Source organism: Oncorhynchus tshawytscha, linkage group LG14, assembly GCF_018296145.1.
Source record: "Oncorhynchus tshawytscha isolate Ot180627B linkage group LG14, Otsh_v2.0, whole genome shotgun sequence".
Classification (NCBI taxonomy): Eukaryota; Metazoa; Chordata; class Actinopteri; order Salmoniformes; family Salmonidae; genus Oncorhynchus; species Oncorhynchus tshawytscha.
This window is the reverse complement of record NC_056442.1, coordinates 1564230-1592163: the sequence shown is the minus strand read 5'-3', so window position 1 is coordinate 1592163 and position 27934 is coordinate 1564230. Positions and strand designations below refer to the sequence as shown.

The window sequence follows — 27934 nt, the reverse complement described above, 5'->3', positions numbered from 1 at the left end:
AGCACAAAATTGCCTGTTAGGGTTTGCCTGCTGCTCTTCCATACGCACCACTGGTCTGACGAGCTGTCATATAATCTGCGGTTGGTAGGACCCTGCAGAACTCAACCCATCCGCTGGCTTCACCTGTTCGCATATGCACAGTTATTTTACCTGGAGTTGCGTTCCATCGCCTCACTAAATGACAAGACGTTCCACGCCGAGGATGATATCCTATTCAGGCTGCAGCTTGCTGCTGCTGTCGGTGGCTTTCGTGGGAGCTTCTTTCGCGGAGATGGTCTTCCGTTGCCCGAGTTGCACCGCCGAACGTCAGGCTGCGTGCCCGAAGCTCACCGAGACCTGTGCAGAGATTGTGCGCGAACCGGGCTGCGGTTGCTGCCCGGTGTGCGCCCGGCAAGAGGGCGAGTTATGCGGCGTGTACACCCCGAGATGCTCCAGCGGGCTCCGGTGTTACCCGAAGCCGGACTCCGATCTGCCTCTCGAGCAGCTGGTCCAGGGGCTGGGGCTGTGCGGACACAAAGTGGTCACCGAGCCCACGGGGAGCCAGGAGCACCGGGAGAAACTTAGCGGTCAGTTTCAACAAGCTTGATACATTTGCAATGTTGTAATGGAACAGAGAGGAAGTTTGGGAAGTATGATCATTAGTAGGCGTTAATCTATAATTGCACTGTCATTGGGGTGGTTTACAGCCTTTAGCATGGACCGTATTGTGATTTATTTAATTCGCAGCAGTCTAAAATAATGATTTTGGCGTCCATTTGCTCATAGAAACATTTCAACTGTAATTAACCCGCTCTAAAACGCCTATTTATTTGAATTATTTGTTATTACACAGGTATAACACTTTTATAACACCATTTTATCAAGGTACTTTTGCCTTTTATATTGACCGAATTGAACTGCAAATGATATAAGCCTTTATTTGGCATTGGGCTATATGTCCTAATCACAAATGAAAGAAACGTTTGCAGGTAGTATCGTCCATCAGTCTCCAACAACAACCAGAACTACACTGGACTAGTTTGACTTATTGACCTCCATGTCTTGACTTATTGGACCCTTGCTGGAATCCAATAGGCTCCCTTACCTTTCAATATTATTCCTGTATAACATACACTGTATAAGCAAGCCTATACTGTAAGACTGTATGCTTGATTATACCCTGAAATAACATTCCCAGCTTGTGTTTTACACAGAAATCCCCAAACATTCCTATTGAATTGGATAACATGAGAGAGGAGAGAGAAGTAAAATAATGCCACATTGATTGGCAATTTGGACTTTGTACTTTGACCCCAACCACTGTCAACTAGTGTCAACTGGAGTGTTTGTTGAAGCTTGTTCAGTATGCTGTGATTTCTACTAAACCTAATGTCAATGTCCCCATCTGCCAAATGTAACATTTGATTAGATTATGAAGGAGAACCTGTGATTCCTGAAAAGTTCAAATGGATTAGGGCCAGGTCACCACAGACAGTAGCACTAGAAATGCACGTGGAGTAACCTACACTTGCACATGTAGCCAGAGATAAGTTGGGTCTTAGGAGGTAGTGGTGTTCTAATACTATTTCTATGGTGGAACTCTTCCTGAAATAGCTACTTGCAGTCTGCTTTGCTACAGCCAGATGCCACAGTCCTAGCCTACAGTACAGTGAATTGCCATGACGCCATCCTATATTTCTCTGCTCCAACTGTTTCTCTTCTACTCTGACTGTTTCTATGTATTCACAGCCTGGCATGTAAGGGATGGGTTACACCTGGGTTACACAGTACTATTATGTACACCAGGGTTACACAGTACTATAATGTACACCAGGGTTACACAGTACTATTATGTACACCTGGGTTACACAGTACTATAATGTACACCTGGGTTATACAGTACTATAATGTACACCTGGGTTACACAGTACTATAATGTACACCTGGGTTACACAGTACTATTGTGTACACCTGGGTTACACAGTACTATTATGTACACCTGAGTTACACAGTACTATTATGTACACCTGGGTTACACAGTACTATTATGTACACCTGGGTTACACAGTACTATTATGTACACCTGGGTTATACAGTACTATTGTGTACACCTGGATTACACAGTACTATTTTGTATACCTGATTTACACAGTACTATTGTGTACACATGGACTACACAGTACTATTATGTACACCTGGGTTAAACAGTGCTATTATGTACACCTGGGTTACACAGTACTATAATGTACACCTGGGTTAAACAGTACTATTATGTACACCTTGGTTAAACAGTACTATTATGTACACCTGGGTTACACAGTACTATTATGTACACCTGGGTTATACAGTACTATTGTGTACACCTGGATTACACAGTACTATTTTGTATACCTGATTTACACAGTACTATTGTGTACACATGGACTACACAGTACTATTATGTACACCTGGGTTAAACAGTGCTATTATGTACACCTGGGTTACACAGTACTATAATGTACACCTGGGTTAAACAGTACTATTATGTACACCTTGGTTAAACAGTACTATTATGTACACCTGGGTTATACAGTACTATTATGTACACCTGAGTTACACAGTACTATAATGTACACCTGGGTTACACAGTACTATTATGTACACCTGAGTTACACAGTACTATAATGTACACCTGGGTTACACAGTACTATTATGTACACCTGGGGTATACAGTTCTATAATGTACTTCAGACAGAATTCACAGTATGTTACCTGTAAAAACAAAATGAGGCAATGTTTATATGACTCCCTTTCAAACAGTCCCTTATTAACCACTTTCTTGCAGGTTTAAGCATCCCAGTATACAGAGTGATTTAAACTTCTGGACACAATCTGGTGTTTCCACGAGATTATGCAAAAAGCAGCCCCGGTTACACACATTTCCTACATGTTTTCATTGTCTAAATAGGCCGACGTGCGAAACCACAATCTATGACAACTCAGGCCATGGTAGCTACATCACATTTCCTGCTTGTTGAAACAGAGTAAACCTTGGGATAATTAATAGCAGTAACACTTCACTTTAATTAAGGGCTTGTTTAATAAAGGGCTTGATTAATAAAGGGCTTGTTTAATAAAGGGCTTGTGTAATAAAGGGCTTGTGTAATAAAGGGCTTGTGAGGAGTTTATAGGATCAGTTTATAAGTCAAACATAAAACGCATTGTTTAACAGTCACATCCGCTCATGTATCAAAAGAATCATCTCTTAACTTACCTGTCTTTCTCATCTGGCAGAACACACGTAATACACACAAATGCAATGAGTTGTCGCATAAAGCTTACTTCTTACTGTTATTATGTGAACACATGTTATAACCAAGGAAAACGTGTTCTGCATTCTCCAAGATTGGATCACTGGGAAATGCAGAGCAGCCTATATGCATTCCTTCATGCTACTCATCTCATGCTATACAGGCCTTAATGCATGACTGGCATGTAGCCTTTCATCCTTGGAAGACGTGATATGAAAACCCTCCTCAGTGTCTGTGGTGCACCCCGTGTCTCCTCCTTACCTGAACCCTGTGGTGGATGGGCATCTGTATTAGCCCACCAGCCTACGCCTAGACAGTAGCCCCTCATTGTCAATATCAAGTGGTACAGCTGCAGTCGGTTTACTGTGATGCTTCAGAGAATGATGTAAATAGAGACGTTGGGGCGAGATTGATTCCACAACAGGCAGACGGGGAGTATATCATATTATTACGTAAAGACACGACGTAGTCAATAATACATCACACGAATACAAAAACATACTATTAAAAACATATATTTAAGAGAAGGGTAGCGTCCCAAATGGTTCCCTATAATGGGCCCTGGGAAAAAGTAGTGCACTCCTTTGCAAAAGAGACCCTGCTAAAATAAAGGTTAACTAAATAGGGTGCTATTTGAGACACACCAAGGTTCATCACTCATCCTCCCATCAGGATCACATCATTGGGCTGCCACTTATCCAACAGAGGGAGGGTTACCCCACCCACAACCCCACCCACAACCCAACAAAAGACCAACAAAAAAAACTCTCAAAGCTTTACAAGGAAAACAGATCCTGACCATCTGGCTGCAACTGGGCGGTGGAATAACACGGCTCCCTAACGAGGGGTATTCATCTGTACCTGCATGGGTCCACTGCCGGGGTGCCCAGCCCCCTAGACGGCGCCCGCAGGCCCGAAATAGCCCCTGATAATCCCTCCTGCTTCTCTAAAACACAGGCATCACTGCCATCCACCCCTGGGGCTGCAACTTCACCCGAAGCCATGCTAAGAATCTCAGCGTGCCTCAGATGCGTTCCAGAATAAACCTGCTCCCTTTCTCTCTCACTCTGCTTTTCTCTCCCTCTCCCTCTCCCTTTCATTCTCTCTCTCTCTCTCTCTCTCTCTCTCTCTCTCTCTCTCTCCCCCTTTCTTTCATTCTCTCTCTCTCTCTCTCTCTCTCCCCTTTCTTTCTTTCTTTCTTTCTTTCATTCTTTCTCTCTTTCTCTCTCTCTCCCCCTTTCTTTCTTTCTTTCTTTCTTTCTCTCGCTGGCTCCCTCCCTCCTTCCACTCCCCTCCCTCCCTCTCTCTCTTCGGTGCTTGGAGAAAACACAAACTATGTCTGAAATGTTACTGAGCTGAGTGGGGTTGGAAGGGGACCTGTGAAAGGACTTTGCAGGGGATAGGGCTGGCTTCGACAGATGGTTTGATGTTTCTTCACCGAAGATAATGGAGTTGAAGGAGTTTTAAGTGCTGGGTATGTGTGTACAGAAGGAGGCCAATGCATTTGGCTGCTGCAATCACCCAAGATCTGTTGTTCATGGCTAGCCCGATGGCTGCAGGCAGAGCTGCTGTCTTAGGAATTGATCCTTGTATGATGGTGGTTTGTGTATCAAGGCCAGTTGACTTGTTACATTGGTGCCATGACTTGGATCACATGTCTGGTGTAGGGTTGCAAAATTCATTTTCATCTTTCAATAAATTCCCTGGTTTTCCAGAAATCCTGGTTGGAGGATTCTGGATATCCTGATTATTCCCCCCTGACTCCGGGGGAGCCTCCAACCGGGATTTTGGGCGAACCAGAGAATTTATTGTAAGTCCCGGAAATGCAACCCTAATCTGGTGTCCTATCGTCTCTGTTAATAAAGGATATATGGATATGTTCACTCTTCAAAGTTAATCTGGACTTTTCAGACCTCAAAAGTGGCCTAATGTCAAGGTCACGTCTACAAGCCTCAATCCCAAAGGAATGGGAAAGATGGGCCCCATCTCTCTCCCCTCTCTCTATTCTCTGTATGTGTGTGCTGTAATTGTCCGTGCTGCCCTGCAGGCTCGATGGGCTCTGGCTTGCCTCCGTCTCCCTGTCTCCCTGTCCTCCTGAGCCAGGTGTGTGTGTCCCAAATGGCAAAATACTCCCTTTCCCTATATAGTGCACTACTTTAAACCAGAGTCACATAGGGATACAGTGTTGTTTGGGACGCATCCAGAGTCCCAGGTTTAGCCTGCAGTCAGTCAGTTCAGGGGTGGATAGATGCTTGGCTGGGTGCAGCCAGTGTCTACGTGTCAGGACCTGCCCAGCCCCAGCTAGCTTCATGCTGTGGAGGAGCCTCTCAGGCCAGATAGCCTGGCTGTGAGGTAAACACACTTGCTCTGTGCTGACTGTGTGATTCTAGGAGGAGAGTCCTAGCAGGCCTTGTAAAGGATAATGGGAAGCAGTTATGGAGCTGGCTCTTTTTAACTACAGCTCCCCAAAGTGCTTTACTGTACAGTCGTTGCCAAAAGTTTTGAGAATGACACAAATATTATTTTTCACAAAGTTTGCTGCTTCAGTGTCTTTAGATATTTCTGTCAGATGTTACTATGTAATACTGAAGTATAATTACAAGCATTTCATAAGTGTCAAAGGCTTTTATTGATAATTACATTAAGTTTATGCAAAGAGTCAATATTTGCAGTGTTGACCCTTCTTTTTCAAGATCTCTGCAATCCACCCTGGCATGCTGTCAATTAACTTCTGGGCCACATCCTGACTGATGGCAGCCTATTCTTGCATAATCAATGCTTGGAGTTTGTGAGTTTTTGAATTTGTGGGTTTTTGCTTGTCCACCCGCCTCTTGAGGATTGACCACAAGTTCTCAATGGGATTAAGGTCTGGGGAGTTTCCTGGCCATGGACCTAAAATATCAAAGTTTTGTTCCCCGAGCCACTTAGTTATCACTTTTGCCTTATGGCAAGGTGCTCCATCATGCTGAAAAAGGCATTGTTCGTCACTAAACTGTTCCTGGATGGTTGGAAGAAGTTGCTCTCGGAGGATGTGTTGGTACCATTCTTTATTCATGGCTGTGTTCTAAGGCAAAATTGTGAGTGAGCCCACTCCCTTGGCTGAGAAGCAACCCCACACATGAATGGTCTCAGGATGCTTTACTGTTGGCATGACACAGGACTAATGGTAGCGCTCACCTTGTCTTCTCCGGGCAAGCTTTTTTCCGGATGCCCTAAACAATTGGAAAGGGGATTCATCAGAGAAAATGACTTTACCCCAGTCCTCAGCAGTCCAATCCCTGTACCTTTTGCAGAATATCAGTCTGTCCCCGATGTTTTTCCTGGAGAGAAGTGGCTTCTTTGCTGCCCTTTTTGACACCAGGCCATCCTCCAAAAGTCTTCGCCTCACTGTGCGTGCAGATGCCTCACACCTGCCTGCTGCCATTCCTGAGCAAGCTCTGTACTGGTGGTGCCCCGATCCCACAGCTGAATCAACTTTAGGAGACGGTCCTGGCGCTTGCTGGACTTTCTTGGGTGCCCTGAAGCCTTCACAAAAATTTAACCACTCTCCTTGAAGTTCTTGATGATCCGATAAATGGTTGATTTAGGTGCAATCTTACTGGCAGCAATATTCTTGCCTGTGAAGCCCTTTTTGTGCAAAGCAATGATGACGGCACGTGTTTCCTTGAAGGTAACCATGGTTGACAGAGGAAGAACAATGATTCCAAGCACCACCCTCCTTTTGAAGCTTCCAGTCTGTTATTCGAACTCAATCAGCATGACAGAGTGATCTACAGCCTTGTCCTCGCCAACACTCACACCTGTGTTAACGAGAGAATCACTGACATGATGTCAGCTTGTCCTTTTGTGGCAGGGCTGAAATGCAGTGGAAATGTTTTTTGGGGGATTCAGCTCATTGGCATGGCAAAGAGGGACTTTGCAGTTAATTGCAATTAATCTGATCACTCTTCATAACATTCTGGAGTATATGCAAATTGCCATCATACAAACTGATGCAGCAGACTTTGTGAAAATGTATATTTGTGTCATTCTAAAAAAATTTGGCCACGACTGTACAGTCAATTGTGAAGGTGATACGTTATATATACGCATAAACACGGGGAAATACAGTATCATTATCACTATGCTGGCCCTAGAGTGAGGTAATATTCATTCATTACACAATAAGTCACATTGAGATTAAAGGGGAGAATTAAAGGGATCATTTGAACCATGAATGTGTGTTGGTTTGACCTATCCAGTCTCCTCTTCTCCATCCATGGGCCATCTGCTCAGTTAACTAGAGTCTACACTGTCAGACATGAACCTTCTCTCCTTTGTGCTGTTCTGGGAATTTGACAAGCATCAGCTATTAAAAAAGCAAGGAAGCCACTCATCCCTTTTGTCTGCTGTATTATTTCAAGCAGTGGACCGGACAACAAAGTAAAAACAATGGAGCTGCAGCTCTGTTGACGTTGCAAAGCCCAGGCCCACCTCTGTGGATCGGTGGAACAGAGTGTACTGCAGGAACGGGGCCCCCTTAGAGTGGGGTCCTGACCCTGTCCGTGTGTGTCTCTGTGTGTCTCTGTGTCTCTCTGTGTGTGTGTGTGTGTGTGTCTGTGTGTGTGTGTGTGTGTGTGTCTGTGTGTGTGTGTGGTTTTTAATAGACTCAAACCTTCTTAGGTTTCCTCCATGAAGCTGGAATCAGTATATTACAGTTGGAGAGAGTTGGGATTATCTATTAGATGAAAACAACATCATTTGTGTGTGTCTGTGTGTGTGTGTGTTTAGGGATGTATAAGTGTGTGTGTGTGTGTGTTTTTGTGCATGTCTCACACCTGATTCCAGTTTACTTCTGCCCTCTGTTCTACAAAGGACACCGTGAGCACAAAGAGTTTCATGCGGGGAGCTGAAGTTAGATCTGATGGTTTCATGAGGAGAGCTGAAGTTAGATCTGATAGTTTCATGAGGAGAGCTGAAGTTAGATCTGATGGTTTCATGAGGAGAGCTGAAGTTAGATCTGATAGTTTCATGAGGAGAGATGAAATTAGATCTGATAGTTTCATGAGGAGAGCTGAAGTTAGATCTGATAGTTTCATGAGGAGAGCTGAAGTTAGATCTGATGGTTTCATGAGGAGAGCTGAAGTTAGATCTGATAGTTTCATGAGGAGAGATGAAATTAGATGTTTAGATCTGATGGTTTCATGAGGAGAGCTGAAGTTAGATCTGATAGTTTCATGAGGAGAGCTGAAGTTAGATCTGATAGTTTCATGAGGAGAGATGAAATTAGTTCTGATAGTTTCATGAGGAGAGCTGAAGTTAGATCTGATGGTTTCATGAGGAGAGATGAAATTAGATCTGATAGTTTCATGAGGAGAGCTGAAGTTAGATCTGATAGTTTCATGAGGAGAGATGAAATTAGTTCTGATAGTTTCATGAGGAGAGCTGAAGTTAGATCTGATGGTTTCATGAGGAGAGATGAAATTAGATCTGATAGTTTCATGAGGAGAGCTGAAGTTAGATCTGATAGTTTCATGAGGAGAGCTGAAGTTAGATCTGATAGTTTCATGAGGAGAGATGAAGTTAGATGTTTAGATCTGATGGTTTCATGAGGAGAGCTGAAGTTAGATCTTATATTTTCATGAGGAGAGCTGAAGTTAGATCTGCCACTGTTGTGTCGTCAGCAAACTTAATGATGGTGTTGAAGTCGTACTTGACCACTCAGTCGTGGGTGAGCAGGGAGTACAGGAGGGGACTAAGCACGCACCCCTGAGGGGCCCCAGTGTTGAGTATCAGCATGGCATATGTGTTATTGCATACCCTTACCACCTGGGAGCAGCCCATCAGGAAGTCCAGGATCCAGTTGCAGAGGGAGGTGTTTAGTCCCAGGGTCCTTGGCTTAGTGATGAGCTTTGTGGGCGCTATGGTGTTGAATGCTGACCTGTAGTCAATGAACAGCATTCTCACATAGGTGTTCCTTTTGTCCAGGTGGGAAAGGAAGTGTGGAGTGCGATTAAGATTGCATCTGTTGCGGCGGTATGCAAATAGGAGTGATCTAAGGTTTCTGGCATGATGATGTTGTGAGCCATGACCAGCCTTTCAAAGCACTTCATGGCTACCGACGTGAGTGCTACAGGGCGGTAATCATTTAGGCAGGTTACCTTCGCTATCTTAGGCACAGGGACTATGGTGGTCTGTTTGAAACATGTAGGTATTGCATATTATAAATCTATTGGATTGTGAACGTCAGAGGGACCCCTCTTGCTCCTTCCTTAGTGTAGAATACACTTCACTTAAGGGCCGGCCAAGCCTGTTATATCTTATAACCTATAACCTTATAACCTCTGTCGTTAATAGTGGTATGTCACTGGACAGCCTGACAGTACAGAGAGTTTGTAAACAATACATTACTCTGAAAGTTTATTCATCTAAGATTTCCTCAAAACAAGGTCCAGCCAACTGTTTCCCCTGCCGTTTCTGTTATTCTTCCATTTTGACAGTCCCAGAGCCCTGGGAGAGCTGCTAGTGGGCCCTCAGCCACCGCTCTGTCTGTTGTCAGGAATAGCATGGACAGCTAGTGGACTCGCAGGGCCAGGCCCCCTGCATTGTTTGGTTGATGTTTAACCACAGGTTATCTGGTCAAACAGCTGAGGACTTCTACCTCCCTTCCCCAGATAGTGTGGTGTGTTAGTTCTGGGTGGTTGCTGTTCAAGCTTTCGTTCTAATCAGTCGGACATGAAAATGAGCTTGTGCCCTTTCATGACATGCCTTGACATTGGAGGTGAGGAGGACACTAAGTCATATCAAGTGAAGGTGCCCCAGAGTTAACAGAAAAGTGTACACAGACAGAATCATATGTTCACTATTAGTTCTCATTCTTGGAAGTTAAAATGGAAAAATATAAACAAATAATAATATTTCACAATATTTTTGAAAAAAGTCCAAAATATTGCACCTTTAAAGATGTATCTATTTCTGCTGAAAAATTCACCATGCCTGCCATTGCCAAATGTACTAAAGCCAACCTGCTGGCCCTATCATTTCTCATTTCATGAAGGAAGGTGCAGTATACTTAATCATTCACATGGTTGAGCTTTTCTGTGATGTAATGACAATATAACAACAATGTTATGACAGTGTTGTAATGAATGATCAATTGATTTAATGGAACTGGTTTCCATAGAGCTGTTTTGACTGTGTTTGTATTTGTGTGTTGTGTGTGTGTGTGTGTGTGTGTGTGTGTGTGTGTGTGTGTGTGTGTGTGTGTGTGTGTGTGTGTGTGTGTGTGTGTGTGTGTGTGTGTGTGTGTGTGTGTGTGTGCATGTGTGTGAGTCTGTGCATGTATTCTGTATCTTGCGTGCGTGTCTGTCCCTCAGGGGAGGTGGTGGACGTCCTGGACACGAGCCTGACAGAGATCCCCCCGGTGAGGAAGGCCACTAAGGACAACCCATGGCTGGGGCCCAAGGAGAACGCTATGCGCCAGCACCGACAGGAGATGAAGACCAAGATGAAGAGTAACAAGCCGGAGGACCCCAAAACTCCCCGCGGCAAGCAGGTTAGTAAACACCTAGTACTAAACAGTTAGGCTACATCCCAAATAGCACCCTATTCCCTTAATATGGGCCCTGGTTAAAAGTAGTGCCTTATATAGGGAACAGGGTGCCATTTGAGACGCTTCCTTGGTAAACCGAGACCATTAGTGGGTCGCATCTGTTAGTAAACAGTTAGTGAACCTGGGATCATGATTAGCAGTGTCCATGTCCCTTTAGGAAGGAGTCAGTCTTAACAGAACCTAGTGCACTGCTGCCATCTTCTGGAGCAGACCTGATGGTGTCCAGCAGCTAACAATGTCTTACTGCCAATTTGGACAGTTAAGGCCAGCTTTTTCAATCGGAAAATGTAGATAAGCATTTCTATTGGACAAGATAGCCCTCCGTTTGACAACATTTGCCCCCATTTGAAGCGTACTGAACGTGACCATGGGGAAGGTGTAAATGTTTCACACATGACAGTACAAGACCCTACTGTTGAAAACTGTATTGTTTCCTTGAAGTCGGGCCTGGCGTCCTGTTGTAGACCGACCTAGGAAAATACTTTGGTAGTACTTTATAATAACACCTTGTAATGAAGCATTTATAATGGATTAATAAATAGTTTATTCATCATTACACCCACATATGTAAATGTTAGTAAGCCAGGTATTCACATATTTATGAATAACTATGTCATAATAATTAACAGGATCGTTCATAAGCTGTTTAATATCGGTCCTTATAAACCATCTACTAATCATTAGTTAAGTGTTCTTGCGTGACCTCATTTAAAGTGAGCACTGTTTATACTTTATAAATGCTTTGTAAATGTTCTGAGTGACCGATGTAATTTCTCACAAAAAGATGGACATGCCATTGGTAGACATTCCAGCAGTACCTGAATAAACGGTTTACTAAACTATTATAAATGCTTTATTTCAAGATGTTATTATAAACTACTACCAGTACTTATTTTCCCACATTGAGGGATTTTCCTTGAGGTGAAAATCACGATCACGATCATGATTTTGGCATTTCACGGATGCCAAGTTTAAACTAGAACCATTTGCCCCGGATATTAGCGAGTCTTGGCAACACATCAAAACCCATCAGGAGAGACTGTAAGTGCAAAGAAATGAACACTCCAATCTGTTTTACTATTGATGAAGCCATAAAACCTACAGAAAGAGGGCGATCAGGTGCTTTGGCAATAATCCATAATAGAATTAGTCATGCAAATAAAATGTACTCTCAGTTATACCTGTGAGAGAAACATTCATTTTCATGTGAATTAATAATTGTATTGGTAGTGCTGTTAATTTCATTTCCTGTGGATTATTATTCCTCCGAGAATCCAGCTCTTAACCTTTGTAGATGATTTTGGAGAATGTTTTATTTCTTTTCTCAAACAGTGGTCTGACGGTATTGCTGGGTCATTAATCATGTAGTCTCCCTAGGCCGATGGTTTGCCTCCCACAATGTATCCAGTGTTCCAGCACACATGTCTGCTGACAGTACCAGCATCGGTTGGGACAAGAGGCGGAAATGGGACTCGAGCAGGAAATCAGTCCAGAGCCTTTCCGTTCATGTCCTGACGCAAACATTAGCCTACCACCGGACACAAAAATCGGTATTTTAGCTAGATATTGAGTGTATTGGGCAAGTAAGTTGTTTGCGGGAATTGAGATATGTACATATAGCTACATATAGCTTGAATTAAGCTAACAGATAGTCAACAGTAGCAGCGTGATAAGTGTGATAAGTCAAAAACGTTAGTGCAAAAACGGTCAATGCAGATAGTCCGTGTAGCTATTTGGTTAACTATTCAAATAATTATTTTGCAGTCTCATGGCTTGGGGGTAGAAGTTCAGAGTCCTGTTGGTTCCAGACTTGGTGCATCGGTACTACTTGCCGTGCAGTAGCAGAGAGAACAGTCTATGACTTGGGTGGCTGGAATCTGACCATTTTTAGAGCCTTCCTCTGACACCGCCTGGTATAGAGGTCCTGGATGGCAGGGAGCTCGGCCCCAGTGTAATAGTCAGAGACTATTAATCATGTGACTGGTGTTGCCTGTTGCTTCAAGGTCTGAGATTTCCCAGACTATTAATCATGTGACTGGTGTTGCCTGTTGCTGCAAGGTCTGAGATTTCCCAGACTATTAATCATGTGACTGGTGTTGCCTGTTGTGTACTGTAGATTCAGTGTCAGCAGGAGCTGGACCAGGTACTGGAGAGGATATCTAAGATGCCCTTCAGAGACAACCGAGGCCCACTGGAAGACCTGTATGCCCTGCACATCCCCAACTGTGATATGAGGGGGCAGTATAACCTCAAACAGGTGACTATACCCTGCACATCCCCAACTGTGACAAGAGGGGGCAGTATAACCTCAAACAGGTGACTACACACTGCAAATCCCCAACTGTGACAAGAGGGGGCAGTATAACCTCAAACAGGTGACTACACCCTGCACATCCCCAACTGTGACAGAGGGGGCAGTATAACCTCAAACAGGTGACTATACCCTGCACATCCCCAACTGTGACAAGAGGGGGCAGTATAACCTCAAACAGGTGACTACACCCTGCACATCCCCAACTGTGACAGAGGGGGCAGTATAACCTCAAACAGGTGACTATACCCTGCACATCCCCAACTGTGACAGAGGGGGCAGTATAACCTCAAACAGGTGACTATACCCTGCACATCCCCAACTGTGACAGAGGGGGCAGTATAACCTCAAACAGGTGACTATACCCTGCACATCCCCAACTGTGACAGAGGGGGCAGTATAACCTCAAACAGGTGACTATACCCTGCACATCCCCAACTGTGACAGAGGGGGCAGTATAACCTCAAACAGGTGACTATACCCTGCACATCCCCAACTGTGACAGAGGGGGCAGTATAACCTCAAACAGGTGACTATACCCTGCACATCCCCAACTGTGACAGAGGGGGCAGTATAACCTCAAACAGGTGACTATACCCTGCACATCCCCAACTGTGACAGAGGGGGCAGTATAACCTCAAACAGGTGACTGCTCACTCTTACTTCATGGCCCAGGAACATACACACACACACACACACACACACACAAACACATGTTCATTCTGTGTTTCAGTGTAAGATGTCTCTGCACGGCCAGAGGGGGGAGTGCTGGTGCGTCAACCCACACACCGGTCGGCCCATCCCATCAGCACCGACCGTGAGGGGAGACCCAAACTGCAGCCAGTACCTTAGAGGGCCAGAGATGGACACCCTCGTCTCAGCCCAGAAATAGTACGGCCCTGGTTCTCCCTTTGATCGGCCTGAGTCTTAAAACACAACAGAGGAAGCAGTACTCTAAACACTTAAGTAAGCTATCATAATGTTTGTGCGTCTGTTTCTGTGTATAGTTTTGTTTGGTATTAAATCAATTCTCAGCGATATGGTACAATGTATCCACCATAATGTGTCTTGGCTTGAGAACAAATTCCACTGCAAGGGCATAGGATGTGACAGGCAACAAAGATGAAACCCATTCTTCTTTGCAATTTCAAAGGAAGTCAGTGTTTAACTGGTATTTTCATTGATCTCTCTCTCTTTCCCTCCTCTCATAGCTTTTCTGTGGTGAACAAAGTCTAATGAGAAGAATGTTTACTATGGGCTAAATCTGTGTCCAGCTCAGACTTTTGTGTAAAAATCAAGCATTGATGTCAATGGGCGATTTGCACGTAAATTTCAATTATATGCACATTTGGCAATTAGTATTCACCGCTATGGACCTCTTGTATTCAATGTATCTGTTGTAGGGTATCTAGAGAAATGTTGTCATGAAAAAATGATTTGACTTATTTGAAAGGTGAATATGTGAAGCAAAAAACAAAACGGCGAATTGACGCTTTAAGGGATTAGTGTCTTACTTACTTAGTGTTTGTATGGCTGTGTTTACACTGGTAGCCCAATTCTGATATTTTGCCACCGATTCGTCTTTTGACCGATCAGATCAGATCTTCTGCGTGTGTAAACGCAGCCCAAGTGTCTTACTTTCTGGTGCTGGGAAGTGAACATGTCAAATGTTTGGTGGTTGTGTACTCAACTCCGCCTACCGTTTGTTTGTTTTACAGTGTTCTACGCCTTCAGGTTGGTAGGCTACTAAAACTATGAAACCTACCTTCTATAGCCTTTTGGAATACACATATGTCTTCTATACACTGTAGGAAAACCACATAGACAAAGTCTTGTTGTTACAAACACAAATACACGTTTTAGATTTCCTCGTTAATAGGAACACAAATAGAAATGTAGAATTGTTTTGTGATAAAGAACGTCTTGTTATAAGATGAAGTACATGATTAAATGGATGGTAACTTCCTGAACGTTGATTGTGTATTCATTCGGGCGTATGCCCTGGTATCTTGTGTCTCATTTTCTTACTGGAGGTCTAGGTGTAGATAAGCCATCGTATTTCATGGTACAACCCATTTCATGGTACAACCCAGTTCAAAGCTAAACCCACATGATTGCCTATGTTCAGGTGTTTCATGGTACAACCCATTTCATGGTACAACCCAGTTCAAAGCTAAACCCACATGATTGCCTATGTTCAGGTGTTTCATGGTACAACCCATTTCATGGTACAACCCAGTTCAAAGCTAAACCCACATGATTGCCTATGTTCAGGTGTTTCATGGTACAACCCATTTCATGGTACAACCCAGTTCAAAGCTAAACCCACATGATTGCCTATGTTCAGGTGTTTCATGGTACAACCCATTTCATGGTACAACCCAGTTCAAAGCTGAACCCACATGATTGCCTACGTTCAGGTGTTTCATGGCAGTTGGCAGACACTGCTTTGTATGTATGGAAATTCTTCTACGTTTCTTTATGTGGTATGGTAGCTATGGTAACTGGATCTTCTGGTAGACAATCGTTTGAAGCCAGCAGCAGGTGTATAGGGAACTTGCATTAAGGCTTACAAATAGCCTTGCAAAATTCCGGTAACTTTCCCCAAAATTGGCAGGTTTGCCAGAAATCCTCATTGGAGGAAAGTTACCGGAACTTTGCAACCCTACTTCCACAGCATAGAGCAAACAAAAGACAGAACAAACCTTCCCATACATCAATACATAACTTTATTTAAATAAATGCTTTGTCGTTACAAAAAAGACAAGGTTAAAGTATATCAATTACACAGTGAATAAATATGACATATTTGTAATATTCACATGGATTTGTTAGTAACACTTCACTTAAAGCCAACAGGTGTATTGCGTTGTAAGAATTGTCATAAGCATGTATGACCCTGTTATAACGTCTTACCATCGTCTCTGATGGACCCTGACTAAACAGCTATTTTCAGCCTGTTAGTAAATTGCAGCAAAGAAGCATTGTACCGTTTGGCTTTAAGTAAACTGTTACCTATTTGTTTGCTACATGTTTTTTATCACGAATATGGAATGTTTGAGATGTCATGGTCTTTCATACAAGCAAGCTTAAGACTGAGTTGAGAAACCTTTCCAAGTCTCCTATGCATTCTAGTGGCAGGCATAGGCTGTATACACAGCCCCTGTCAAAGCTATTGGCATGTTACCATACCCTGAAAATTGGGATGTCTATTTCAAGGAATGTCAACAAAATATCTGGCAAATGTTTTGAGCTTCAATAAAATCAGTTGACGTCTGATTTAACATCATGTTCACAAACGGGACGTAGGATCAAGAAGTATCATCACGGCCTTATATCGTGGAGACTTATATCTTCACACTCGTCAACTCATGGATCTCGGGCAACCAAATCTCCACATCCACATACTGCTAAAATGTCCTCGTTCAACGACAAGGCCTGATAATCTGGATGTAAATCTGGATTCAAAGTCATGAGAGAGAGAGAGAGAGAGAGAGAAGGCACTGAGATTTCCATAGAAACCCAAAGAGCCACACCTTTCCAGGGGTCATACAGTAGAGTCCTAGGCAGAAGACTGTGTTGTGGTCAGACAGGAAGCTATGAGAAGTCAATAGAAACGCCGTGCAGCATTTGCATGCGATTTGAGCCTGTGTTGGACTTTTCAAAGCACCTGTACTTTCTTGGCTGTCGTTTATAAACGACAAAACAAGCAAATGACTGTCATGATGTGTTTTTGAGGTGATCTTTTTTTTATATACTTCACGGAAGGTAAGGCACAATACAGACTACTAAAGGAGAAAGTATAGGAGGCACACACACAGTCATTTCATACAGTCACCCATATGACACTATATTGAGACACAACCCATCAGAAGTAGCAGTTGATGGGTTTATTAAGATAGCTACTGTAACTACTCTGTAACAACCTACTGTATACGAGCAGTTACTAGTTCTTAAGACCCTCAACTCAGAACAATCTGGCAGACAAAGTGGAAGAAAGGCAGGAATGAAAAAAGCTCATCTCATCGCACTCAGAAAGACATATAAGGACATAGACCCAAACTCAGACAATAAAGTACTTTCAGTCACTGAGGTTCTCTTGTAGGGGAAGTGCTCTGAAGGGACAAACATTTGGACCAAGGGAACAGAGTTACGTTTAAATACGACCCCAGATTACTGTGCTCCCCAGTAAAGAGTTCCTGTCAACATCACGATAACAACATAGGTGAAAAAGATTCGCTTTACTCTTTAGCCTTAAAATTTTGTTTCAACAGAATCTAATATAGTTTAAATCAGAGAACATTGTTATATGTGCTTCAAAGGGAAGTTATAGGTCATCTCAGTATAGGTAGATGTATAGTTTAAAACCATGTGTATGTACTGTATCTGTGCTCTGCTTTCCTGATTTGATTGGCTTTTGCATATTTTGCATGTACATGTGATTTGCAGGAGTAGGGGTAAAGAGAGGCGGGCCTTGGCTCATTTCAGGTGACCAAATTGGCCATCTCTCATTCGTTTTTGTTGCTGTTGCTCTCCGGGTCTTTGCACTGGATGTCCACTCCACTGTAGTCCGTGCCAGGGAGCTGCACGCCAAAACGGTCCACACACCAACAGATCCCCCGCTTCCGCCCACGTGATGGTTTACACTGCAGGAGGAGAGGAAATAGCAGGGAATAAGATGGAATACAATTAAATGAAATAGAATAGGATAGAATAGAATAGGATATAATAGAAAAGGATTGAATAGAATAGGTGTCACGCCCTGACGATGGAGAGCCTTTTTATTCTCTATTTTGGTTAGGTCGGGGTGTGACTGGTATGGTTCCCAGTCAGAGGCAGCTGTTTATCGTTGTCTCTGATTGGGGATCATATTTAGGCAGCCATTTCCCCATTGTGCTTTGTGGTATCTTGTTTTTATGTTGATGCCTGTGAGCTCTACAGAACGGCACGTTTCGTTGCTCTTTATTGGTTTTGTGAGTTTCATTTAAGAAAAATGTGGAACTCTACATACGCTGTGCCTTGGTCCGTTAATTCATTAGACAATCGTGACAATAGGATAGAATCGGATACAATAGAATAGAATAGGATAGAATAGAACAGGAAATAATCTGATACAATAGAATATGATAGAATATGATAGAATAGGTGTCACGACTTCCACGGCTCCTCTCCTTGTTTGGGCGGCGTTCGGCAGTCGACGTCACAGGCTTTCTAGCCATCGCCGCTCCATTTTTCATTTATCCATTTGTTTTGTCTTGTTCCCTGCACACCTGGTTTTCACTCCCCAATCACACTACATGTATTTATTCCTCTGTTCCCCCTCATGTCTTTGTGTGAGATTGTTTTGTGTAACATGTCTAATTTGATGCACTATACTGGTATGCGTTTATTCAGTGTTTTATTTTCACGAGGTATGTTAATTTGTTTGAACATAATTATTGTGACTGTTTGCGCATTTTGCACTTTTGCCAATTGGCTGTAGGTTTCGATGCAGTGTCCATCTGTTAGTTTCTCCTGCCTAAATAAAGTGTGCGCCTGTTCACAATTCTCTGCTCTCCTGCACCTGACTCCTCTCCCAGTATAGAATAGGATCAAATGAATAGAATATGATAGAATAGAATAGGATACAATAGTATAGGATAGAATAGTCCATGGGTACCTGCTTGTGCTTGAAGAATCCCTTCTTGTCACAGTTGGGAAGGTATAGGGACAGAGCTAGGACTCTAGATGTGTTTTTCATCCTCTGAATGATCCCATCCAGCTTTCTCCTGCAGGGTCCCTACACACATACAGGGTCATAGTTTAGGGCAAGAATGGTGTGTGTGTGCGTGTGTTTGTGTGTGTGTCTGCGTGTTTGTCTGCATATACACTGTATATATGTTCAACTTACAAACTCAGGCTGCAGTTTGTCCAGGGCGAGGGTTGAGTAGTCAAGGCTGCTGACAGAGTGGAGCTTGGCCTGCTGTCTCTTGCGGTCTTTAGCCTGTCTCATGGCCTGAGCCTTGCGGCTGCTGATGTGGTCTCTGCCCCCGTACAGAGGCACCTTGGCCTGGGGCAGCAGGGACTCTGGAACCACTGCTAACATAGCTTCCTCTGGAGAATAACCGTCTGAGGAGACAGAGAGTCAGAGAGGATGATGATGGTGGTGAGGAAGAGGAGCAGGAGGAGGAGGAGGTGAAGGGGAGGAGGAAAAAGAGGAGGAAGATGAGGGGGAGGGGAGGGGGAGGCGGGCGAGGAAGAGTAGGAGGAGGAGGAATATGAAGAGGAAGAGGAGGAGGAGGAAGTAGGAAGAGTGGGATACTGTCAAGGTCTTCCACATCGGTGCAGATGAAGGAAAAGAGTTGAAGAGAGGCAGTGGGTTTAGACAGAGCCACTCCTAACACTGGAGGGAGACCTTGAGGTTTTCCCAATCAAGAAATCTCCAGCTGACTCATACAATGTGTGCCTACTTCTCACATGGTCAGTCAGTGGTTAAGGGAGTTATTCGCCACAGTCCATTTACAAGCATTTCTCCATTCTCTTAATCTGATCCTCTTCTCTCTTTCCCCCACCCATTGGAGGAAAAAGTACCCAACAGTCATACAGTTGTAAAAGTAAAGATACCTTAATAGAAAATGACTTAAGTAAAAGTGACCCAGTAAAATACTACTTGAGTAAAAGTCTAAAAGTATTTGGTTTCAAAAGTAAAACTGTAAATTGTTTCAATTTCCATATATTAAGCCAGACGGCACCATTTGCATTTTTATTTCTTTATGTATGGATAGCCAGGGGCCAGGGTCACACTCCAACACTAAGACATCATTTACAAACAAAGTATTTGTGTTTAGTGAGTCTGCCAGATCAGAGGCAGTAGGGATGACCAGGGATGTTCGGTTGATAAGTGCGTGAATTGGACTATTTTCCTGTCCTGCTAAGCATTCAAAATGTAACGACTTCCTTTGGGTGTCAAGGAAAAGGTATGGAGTGAAAAGGACATTATTTTCTTAAGGAATGTAGTGAAGTAAAGGTAAAAGTAGTCAAAAATAGCAATAGTAAAGTAAAGTACAAATGCCCCAAAAAACTACTTAAGTAGTACTTAATACTGTATGTATACAAGATTTGTACTGGAGTTGTACACTGGAGTTGTTGCATGCGAGGTGGAGATTTCCTTTTGCAGAGTCCCTGGCTTGTAGCTGGAGCTAAGAGGGAGCTAAATGTAAACTGTGACATAGCTGGATTAGGGCCAAAGAGTGGTGTGGTCTATTATGTCAATGCAACAGACCTCTCAAGTCAATGCTTGGCACATGCAATGGAAGACATGACTTTTAAACTGGGTCATCCAATGAACATACAGCATTCTACACCTCTCTCTCTCCCTCTCTCTCTCTCTCTCTCTCCCTCTCTCTCTCTCTCTCTCTCTCTGTCTATCTCTATGTCTCTCTCTCTCACTCTCTCTCAGTCTCCTCCCCTATCTTCCTTTCTCCTCTCTCTCTACCCCTTGGCTGTGAATGACAAATGCGAACAGCTCCTATAAAACTGGCAAGAATCCCTAGGTCTTGCCAAATCCAAATGGCCACATCTCTACATGCATATTTCAGCAACCCACTTCATCTGCCATAAAGATATCAACACTGACTAAAGATAGACCATATGCAGCAGGGACAGATCTATAAGCATAAGGAATGTTTCATTACAACAAAGTTATGAGTTATATAATACATAAGAGTTATAACAGTTACATATTATAGAAGAGTTATGAGTTATATATTATATAAGAGTGATAAGAGATAAATATTATATAAGAGTTATAAAAGTAATATATTACATAAGAGTTATAAGAGTTACATATTATATAAGAGGTATAAGAGTTATATATTACATAAGCGTTATAAGAGTTATATATTATATAAGCGTTATAAGACTTATATCATATATAAGAGTTATAAGAGTTACATATTATATAAGAGTTATATGTTATATAAGATTTCTAAGAGTTATATGTTATATAAGAGCTATATAATATAGAAGATTTAACTGTACTGTATTTAACAATATGTATATACAGTATGACTAGTGTGTAAATAGAATTTGTGTTGTTGCTTGGTGTCTTTCCTATAACAGAAGATATTACATTAAATTCCTAATTAAAAAATACAAATAAAACAAGTTATATAATATATAAGAGTTATAAGAGTTATATAATATATAAGAGTTATAAGAGCTATACATTATATAAGACTTATATCATATATACGAGTTATAAGAGTTATATAATATATACGAGTTATATTTTATATGAGAGTTATAAGAGTTATATTTTATATGAGAGTTATAAGAGTTATATAATATATAAGAGTTATACGAGTTATATATTATGTAATAGTTATAAGAGCTATATATTATATAAGAGTTATAAGAATTATATAATATATAAGGGTTATAAGAGTTATATATTATATAAGAGTTATGTATTATATAAGTTATAAAAGTTATATAATATATAAGAGTTACAACTTACAGAGTTACAAGGAACTACTTTCACCACTGGGATGGAAGATTTGGAAAAGTCTGTCCTCATTCAAGTGCTGAATTATGTTTTTTAACCTTTGCAAACTTTGTGCTTGTGTGACCTTTCCCCACAGAGGAGAAGGGGGGGATTGGTTGGTTATGAAATGTGTAAATGAGTATATATATATGCGAGTTGTAAGAGTTATTATATATTATATAAGAGATAGAGTAGTTATATATTATATAAGAGTTATGAGTTAAATATGATGTAACTTTTTAATTTTTAATTTTTAATTTAATTCATTTGAATGTAATATCTTCTGTTGTTCTTGTCTATTACTGTTCTTTACTTTGTCATGTACTTGTATGTTTCATTTGGACTCAAGGAAGAGTAGCTGCTGCATGTGCAGTAGCTAATGGGGATCCTAATAAACTAAACTTTACCTCGCTAAACAGGCGATTGAGTGGTATGTCACAGAGGTTGAGAATATCTCGTGTGACATCATCGCTCCCATCATCCTTCCTAGATTATTCTCAGAAAAGAGAATTCCCTCTTCAGTCCACCGGTTCCACTGACACTATTTCTCTCCCGAGGCTGGCGCGTAGGCAGCATAGCCTAGTTTAAAACCCAATCCAAAGTCCTCACTTCCTAATCTGGCCCTCTCTAATCTTGCCAGTGCTGCTGACTGAGGGATTCAGTGGGTTATGATGTATTTCCTGATCTGGGTGAATTTTATGCTCTCGAAATGCCACAGATTTAGTTGTAACGAAAAGACTCCTTATACCCTTCCTCTCTCTTTCTACCTTCCACTTCCTCTGTCGATCTCTCTCCCTCTGTATCTGTCTATCTCTCTCTCTCTCTCTCTCTCTCTCTGTATCTGTCTATCTCTCTGTATCCTCTCTCTCTCTCTTTCTCTATCTCTCTTTTTCTCTCTGTCTATCTCTTTACCCTCTTTACCCTCTCTCTCTCTCTCTCTCTCTCTCTCACTCAGTCTTCATCTGTCTACCTCCCTCTCTCTCTCTGTCTTTCTATCTCTCTCTTTTTCTCTCCATCTATCTCTTTACTCTCTCTCTCTCTGTCTCACTCTGTCTTCATCTCTCTACCTCTTTATTGCTCTCTCTCTCTCTGTCTGTCTTGCTCTGTCTTCATCTCTTTCACTCTCTCCTCCCCCTTGCCCTCTGTCCTCTCTAAATGCTCACACCCTGCAGGAAATGAGAAGAGGTGGTAAATCTTACCCAGCAGGAGGCTGGCAGTCAGAGAGGCACGCTCGGCTAACATTCTGCATTCAGACACAGTGACTGTCCTTCAAATGGCCCTCTAAAGAGCTCAGGAGGCTCTAAAATGTTTGTAATCTTTTCTTCACCTTGTTTCATGTACCAGGCACTAGGTCACTCATGCCAAGATGATGCCCTTGAAAACCCCTGATTTTCAGCTCTCAGCTGTGTGTTATCAATCAAACAATCTTGGCAATACATGTGGTGGATTTTGTGTGTGTGTGTGTGTGTGTGTGTGTGTGTGTGTGTGTGTGTGTGTGTGTCCATGTCTAACAAATGGGATAATCTGCCGATATAGTTCCAATAAAGATATGTGTGTCTACATATTGAACATTTTAAAGAAATACAAATGGTAAAATATGATAAATCAGTAAATGAAGACTCATATTTACCCCTGCCTGGATGCAGCGGCTTGTACATCTTCTCGTTGGCGCACACTCCTCTCCCGTGGAGGAGCGCGTGCAGCGGTTTCTCCTCCCCGCTCTTCGGCAGGCATCGGAGCCCGTGCGTGCAAGTCCCCGTGTACACCCCGCAAGACTGTCCCTCCGGGAGCGCGCAAGTCAGGCAGCAACCACAGCCAGGCTCCTTCACCAGCTGGCATCCCACCGGCACTGGCGGACACATCGACATAACCTTCTGGTCACACGGTTCGCACGGTACGAACGAGCCCAAACAACCCGACTCGCTTAGGAGAAGCGTTGCCAGGAGTGAAAAACTAACCAGCATATTGTTTCAAATTAAAATGATTACAAACATAAAACAACTATAATTAACTACTATGTGTACTGCATGGAACGCTTGCAATGCTTTCGATCATTGGGGTTTTGGGGCAAAAGTCCTTGAAAGAGTCACCATCCACAGGTGGCCACTGCCTGCGTGCGTAAAAGTCCCTCAATCACTGTATCAAATGCTAAGGTTCCACTCTTCACCCGGGCGAAGTGTCTGCGTTGTCTTTATTGTGTCAAATGTCCAATTATATTCGAGTTTAGATTGTCCACCGAGTAATAACCCGAGTCTTCTCCTTTTGGGCTTTCTAATGTCGTTTTACGCATGCACATCAATTGTCTCCAAATGAAGAAGAAGAAAGCAGGGATTGTCTTGTAGAAGAACCAATCTCTGTAGGCTGTCCTCCCCGCACGTTTTCTGCACATACAGTATAATATGTGGCTTTGAGCTTGCCTCTTTAAAAACTGCCAGAGGCGAATCCTGTAACGATGGGTATATGTCAAACGACGTTGATGGGGGAGGGCGCACTTGTCAACTCCGTGCGGTGCTGTTGATTGTACAGGGCGGGTCCTGACAAGTCCCTGACTTCTACCGCTGGGTACAAGGCGATGCTGAGGGCAAATAAATAAAACCAACTGACTGGGACCACAATGTTTTGGGGAGGATCTGCATGTGCTGGATGACCCCTGCATCAATCATGGACATTGACAGGGAATAAATAGGCCTATCTATTTGTAGGCTACAATTTCTCTTTGAAATACAATATTCTGGTGTATTTTCTGCTGTTTTTTTGTAATCAGGTGGGGAGGTGTTTTTTTTAATGAATAAAGTAACACTAGTGATCCAGCCTTGAGTTGTATGGACTGATTTTAGGACCAGTGGACTAGACTGTGTCTACATTACAAACGTTATCTCGGCCAGGTCGCAGTTGCAAATGAGAACTTGTTCTCAACTAGCCTACCTGGTTAAATAAAGGTGAAATTAATAAAATTAAGTTATTTGCCTCAAAGCAACATCTGCAACTCTTTGAGGAGATAAAAAGTTGACCAACTGAGGTTAAATATTTGGCAGATGATGTTAGCCCCACCTCTGCAACATGTTTCCTGGAAGCTCTCCCAGCTACACTGGGGTCACTGTGAGCTGTGGTTGTCTGTAATATGACAGCATGTGGTCAAGATAAGCCCGTGGTCAGTACAGTTCGCCAAGGTCGATGAGAACTTCAGTATAGTTCACCAAGGTCGATGTGACCTCGATGTGACCTGCCAATGTAAGATAATAACAAGTAGACAAGAGTGTACTTCAGCCAGAAGATGCTATGGCATCTTACTGTGTAATATTTGTAACATTGCCTGTGAGTGGTGTGTGTGTGTGTGTGTGTGTGTGTGTGTGTGTGTGTGTGTGTGTGTGTGTGTGTGTGTGTGTGTGTGTGTGTGTGTGTGTGTGTGTGTGTGTGTGTGTGTGTGTGTGTGTGTGTGTGTGTGCGCGCGTGCGTGATGTTACCAAATTTAGTCTCCGGTCCTTTCAGCTCCAGGCAATATTAACCCATTCTCTGCTTGCTTTCTTTCTCTCTTTCTCTTTTTCTTTTTCTTTCTCTCTTTCTCTTCTTCTTTCTCTCTTTCTCTTCTTCTTTCTCTCTTTCTTTCTCTCTTTCTCTTTTTCTTTCTCTCTTTCTCTTTTTCTTTCTCTCTTTCTCTTTTTCTTTCTCTCTTTCTCTTTTTCTTTCTCTCTTTCTCTCTTTCTCTTTTTCTTTCTCTCTTTCTCTTTTTCTTTCTCTCTTTCTCTTTTTCTTTCTCTCTTTCTCTCTTTCTCTTTTTCTTTCTCTCTTTCTCTTTTTCTTTCTCTCTTTCTCTTTTTCTTTCTCTCTTTCTCTTTTTCTTTCTCTCTTTCTCTCTTTCTCTTTTTCTTTCTCTCTTTCTTTCTTTCTTTCTTTCTCTTTTTCTTTCTCTCTTTCTTTCTTTCTTTCTCTTTTTCTTTCTCTCTTTCTCTCTTTCTCTTTCTCTTTGTCTTTCTCTCTTTCTCTCTTTCTCCTTCTCTTTCTCTTTTTCTTTCTCTCTTTCTCTTTTTCTTTCTCTCTTTCTCTTTTTCTTTCTCTCTTTCTCTTTTTCTTTCTCTCTTTCTCTTTTTCTTTCTCTCTTTCTCTTTCTCTTTCTCTCTTTCTCTCTTTCTCTTTTTCTTTCTCTCTTTCTCTTTTTATTTCTCTCTTTCTCTTTTTCTTTCTCTCTTTCTCTTTTTCTTTCTCTCTTTCTCTCTTTCTCTCTTTCTCTTTTTCTTTCTCTCTTTCTCTCTTTCTCTTTTTCTTTCTCTCTTTCTCTTTTTCTTTCTCTTTTTCTTTCTCTCTTTCTCTTTTTCTTTCTCTCTTTCTCTCTTTCTCTTTTTCTTTCTCTCTTTCTCTTTTTCTTTCTCTCTTTCTCTCTTTCTCTTTTTCTTTCTCTCTTTCTCTTTCTCTTCCTCTCTTTCTCTTTCTCTTTTCTCTTTTCTCTTTCTCTTTTTCTTTTCTCTTTTTCTTTCTCTCTTTTTTTCTTTCTTTCTTTCTCTTTTTCTTTTTCTTTCTTTCTCTTTTCTTTTCTTTCTCTCTTTTCTTTCTCTTTTTCTTTTTCTTTCTCTTTCTCTTTTCTCTTTTCTCTTTCTCTTTTTCTTTCTCTCTTTCTCTTTTTCTTTCTTCTTTCTCTTTTTCTTTCTCTCTTTCTCTTTTTCTTCTTTTTCTTTTCTCTTTCTCTCTTTCTCTTTTTCTTTCTCTCTTTCTCTTTTTCTTTCTCTCTTTTCTTTTTCTTTCTCTCTTTCTCTTTTCTTTCTCTTTTTTCTCTTTTCTTTCTTTTTCTTTCTCTCTTTTCTCTTTTTCTTTCTCTCTTTCTCTTTTTCTTTCTCTCTTTCTCTTTTTCTCTTCTTCTTTTTCTTTTTCTTTCTCTCTTTCTCTTTTTCTTTCTCTCTTTCTCTTTTTCTTTCTCTCTTTCTCTTTTTCTTTCTCTCTTTCTCTTTTTCTTTTCTCTCTTTCTCTTTCTCTTTCTTTCTTTCTCTTTTTCTTTCTTTCTTTCTTTTTTCTTTCTCTCTTTCTTTTTCTTTCTCTCTTTCTCTTTTCTTTCTCTCTTTTCTCTTTTTCTTTCTCTTTTTCTTTCTCTCTTTTTTTTTCTTTTCTCTTTCTCTTTTTCTCTCTTTCTTTCTTTTCTTTCTTTTTTCTTTCTCTTTTTCTTTCTCTCTTTCTTTTTTTTCTCTTCTCTTTTTCTTTCTCTTTTTCTTTCTCTCTTTCTCTTTTTCTTTCTCTCTTTTTTCTTTTCTCTTTCTCTTTTTCTCTCTCTCTTTCTTTCTTTTTTCTTTTTCTCTCTCTTTCTTTCTCTTTTTCTTCTTTCTTTCTCTTTTTTCTCTTTCTCTTTTTTTCTCTTTCTCTTTTTCTTTTCTCTCTTTTCTCTTTCTTTCTTCTTTCTCTTTTTCTCTCTTTTCTCTTTTCTCTTTTCTCTTTCTTTTTCTCTTTTTCTTTCTCTTTTCTCTTTCTCTCTTTTCTTTCTTTCTCTTTCTCTTTCTCTCTTTCTCTTTTTCTTTCTCTCTTTCTCTTTTTCTTTTCTTTTTCTTTCTTTCTTTCTTTTTCTTTCTTTCTTTCTTTTCTCTTTTCTTTTTCTTTTTTCTCTTTTCTTTCTTTCTTTCTCTTTTTCTTTCTCTCTTTTCTCTTTTCTTTTCTTTTCTTTCTTCTTTCTTCTTTCTCTTTTTCTTTCTTTCTTCTTTTTCTTTTTCTTTCTCTTTTTCTTTCTCTCTTTTCTTTTTCTTTCTCTCTTTTCTTTTTTTCTTCTTTCTCTTTTTCTTTCTCTCTTTCTCTTTTTCTTTCTCTCTTTCTCTTTTTCTTTCTCTCTTTCTCTCTTTCTCTTTTTCTTTCTCTCTTTCTCTTTTTCTTTCTCTCTTTCTTTTTTCTTTCTCTCTTTCTCTTTTTCTTTCTCTCATTCTTTCTCTCTTTCTCTCTCTCGTTCTCTTTTTCTTTCTCTCTTTCTTTTTCTCTTTTTCTTTCTCTCTTTCTCTTTTTCTTTCTCTCTTTCTCTTTTTCTTTCTCTCTTTCTCTTTTTCTTTCTCTCTTTCTTTTTCTTTCTCTCTTTCTCTTTTTCTTTCTCTCATTCTTTCTCTCTTTCTCTCTCTCTTTATCTTTTTCTTTCTCTCTTTCTTTCTCTCTTTCTCTCTTTCGCTCTTTCTTTCTCTCGCTCTTTCTTTCATTCGTTCTATCTCTCTCTATCTTTCATTCTCTTTCTCTGTCTTTCTTTCTCTCATTCTTTCTCTCTTTCTTTCTCTCTTTCTCTT

The 27934-nt window shown here is 41.5% G+C and overlaps 2 protein-coding genes across 4 annotated transcripts; one reads left to right on the top strand and one right to left on the bottom strand.

Annotated features, from left to right (window-relative positions):
- The first annotated feature begins 46 nt into the window (after positions 1-46).
- LOC112235952 (insulin-like growth factor-binding protein 2-A) lies at positions 47-15137 on the top strand. 3 transcript variants are annotated; one of them, XR_006078749.1, is made up of 5 exons: positions 55-566; positions 10625-10803; positions 12977-13117; positions 13905-14137; positions 14383-15137. XR_006078749.1 is itself a non-coding variant. In XM_042296722.1 (4 exons), the coding sequence occupies exons 1-4, from the start codon at positions 179-181 to the stop codon at positions 14061-14063; spliced, it is 867 nt and encodes a 288-aa protein (XP_042152656.1). In that variant the 5' UTR covers positions 55-178; the 3' UTR covers positions 14064-15137. The 3 variants fall into 3 exon arrangements, 2 of the variants coding, with proteins under 2 accessions (XP_042152657.1, XP_042152656.1); XM_042296722.1 differs by having other exon boundaries at positions 13905-15137; XM_042296723.1 differs by lacking the exon at positions 12977-13117 and having other exon boundaries at positions 47-566; positions 13905-15137.
- A 740-nt stretch (positions 15138-15877) lies between these two features.
- Positions 15878-24142, bottom strand: LOC112235953 (insulin-like growth factor-binding protein 5). Its single transcript, XM_042296721.1, has 4 exons — positions 23326-24142; positions 19062-19279; positions 18831-18950; positions 15878-17817 (listed from the first exon to the last, which is right to left on the bottom strand). The coding sequence occupies exons 1-4, from the start codon at positions 23657-23659 to the stop codon at positions 17680-17682; spliced, it is 810 nt and encodes a 269-aa protein (XP_042152655.1). The 5' UTR covers positions 23660-24142; the 3' UTR covers positions 15878-17679.
- Between the last annotated feature and the right edge of the window lie 3792 nt (positions 24143-27934).

Excerpts from the sequence above, each read along its gene's own strand:
- LOC112235952 (XM_042296722.1), top strand. The coding sequence starts at position 179 with ATGACAAGACGTTCCACGCCGAGGATGATATCCTATTCAGGCTGCAGC. Across the intron at positions 567-10,624 it reads GCACCGGGAGAAACTTAGCG|GGGAGGTGGTGGACGTCCTG; the intron begins GTCAGTTTCAAC and ends TCTGTCCCTCAG. Across the intron at positions 10,804-12,976 it reads AAACTCCCCGCGGCAAGCAG|ATTCAGTGTCAGCAGGAGCT; the intron begins GTTAGTAAACAC and ends TGTGTACTGTAG.
- LOC112235953 (XM_042296721.1), bottom strand. The coding sequence starts at position 23,659 with ATGCTGGTTAGTTTTTCACTCCTGGCAACGCTTCTCCTAAGCGAGTCG. Across the intron at positions 19,280-23,325 it reads GCCGCTGCATCCAGGCAGGG|ACGGTTATTCTCCAGAGGAA; the intron begins GTAAATATGAGT and ends CTGTCTCCTCAG. Across the intron at positions 18,951-19,061 it reads ACAAACTGCAGCCTGAGTTT|GGACCCTGCAGGAGAAAGCT; the intron begins GTAAGTTGAACA and ends GTATGTGTGTAG.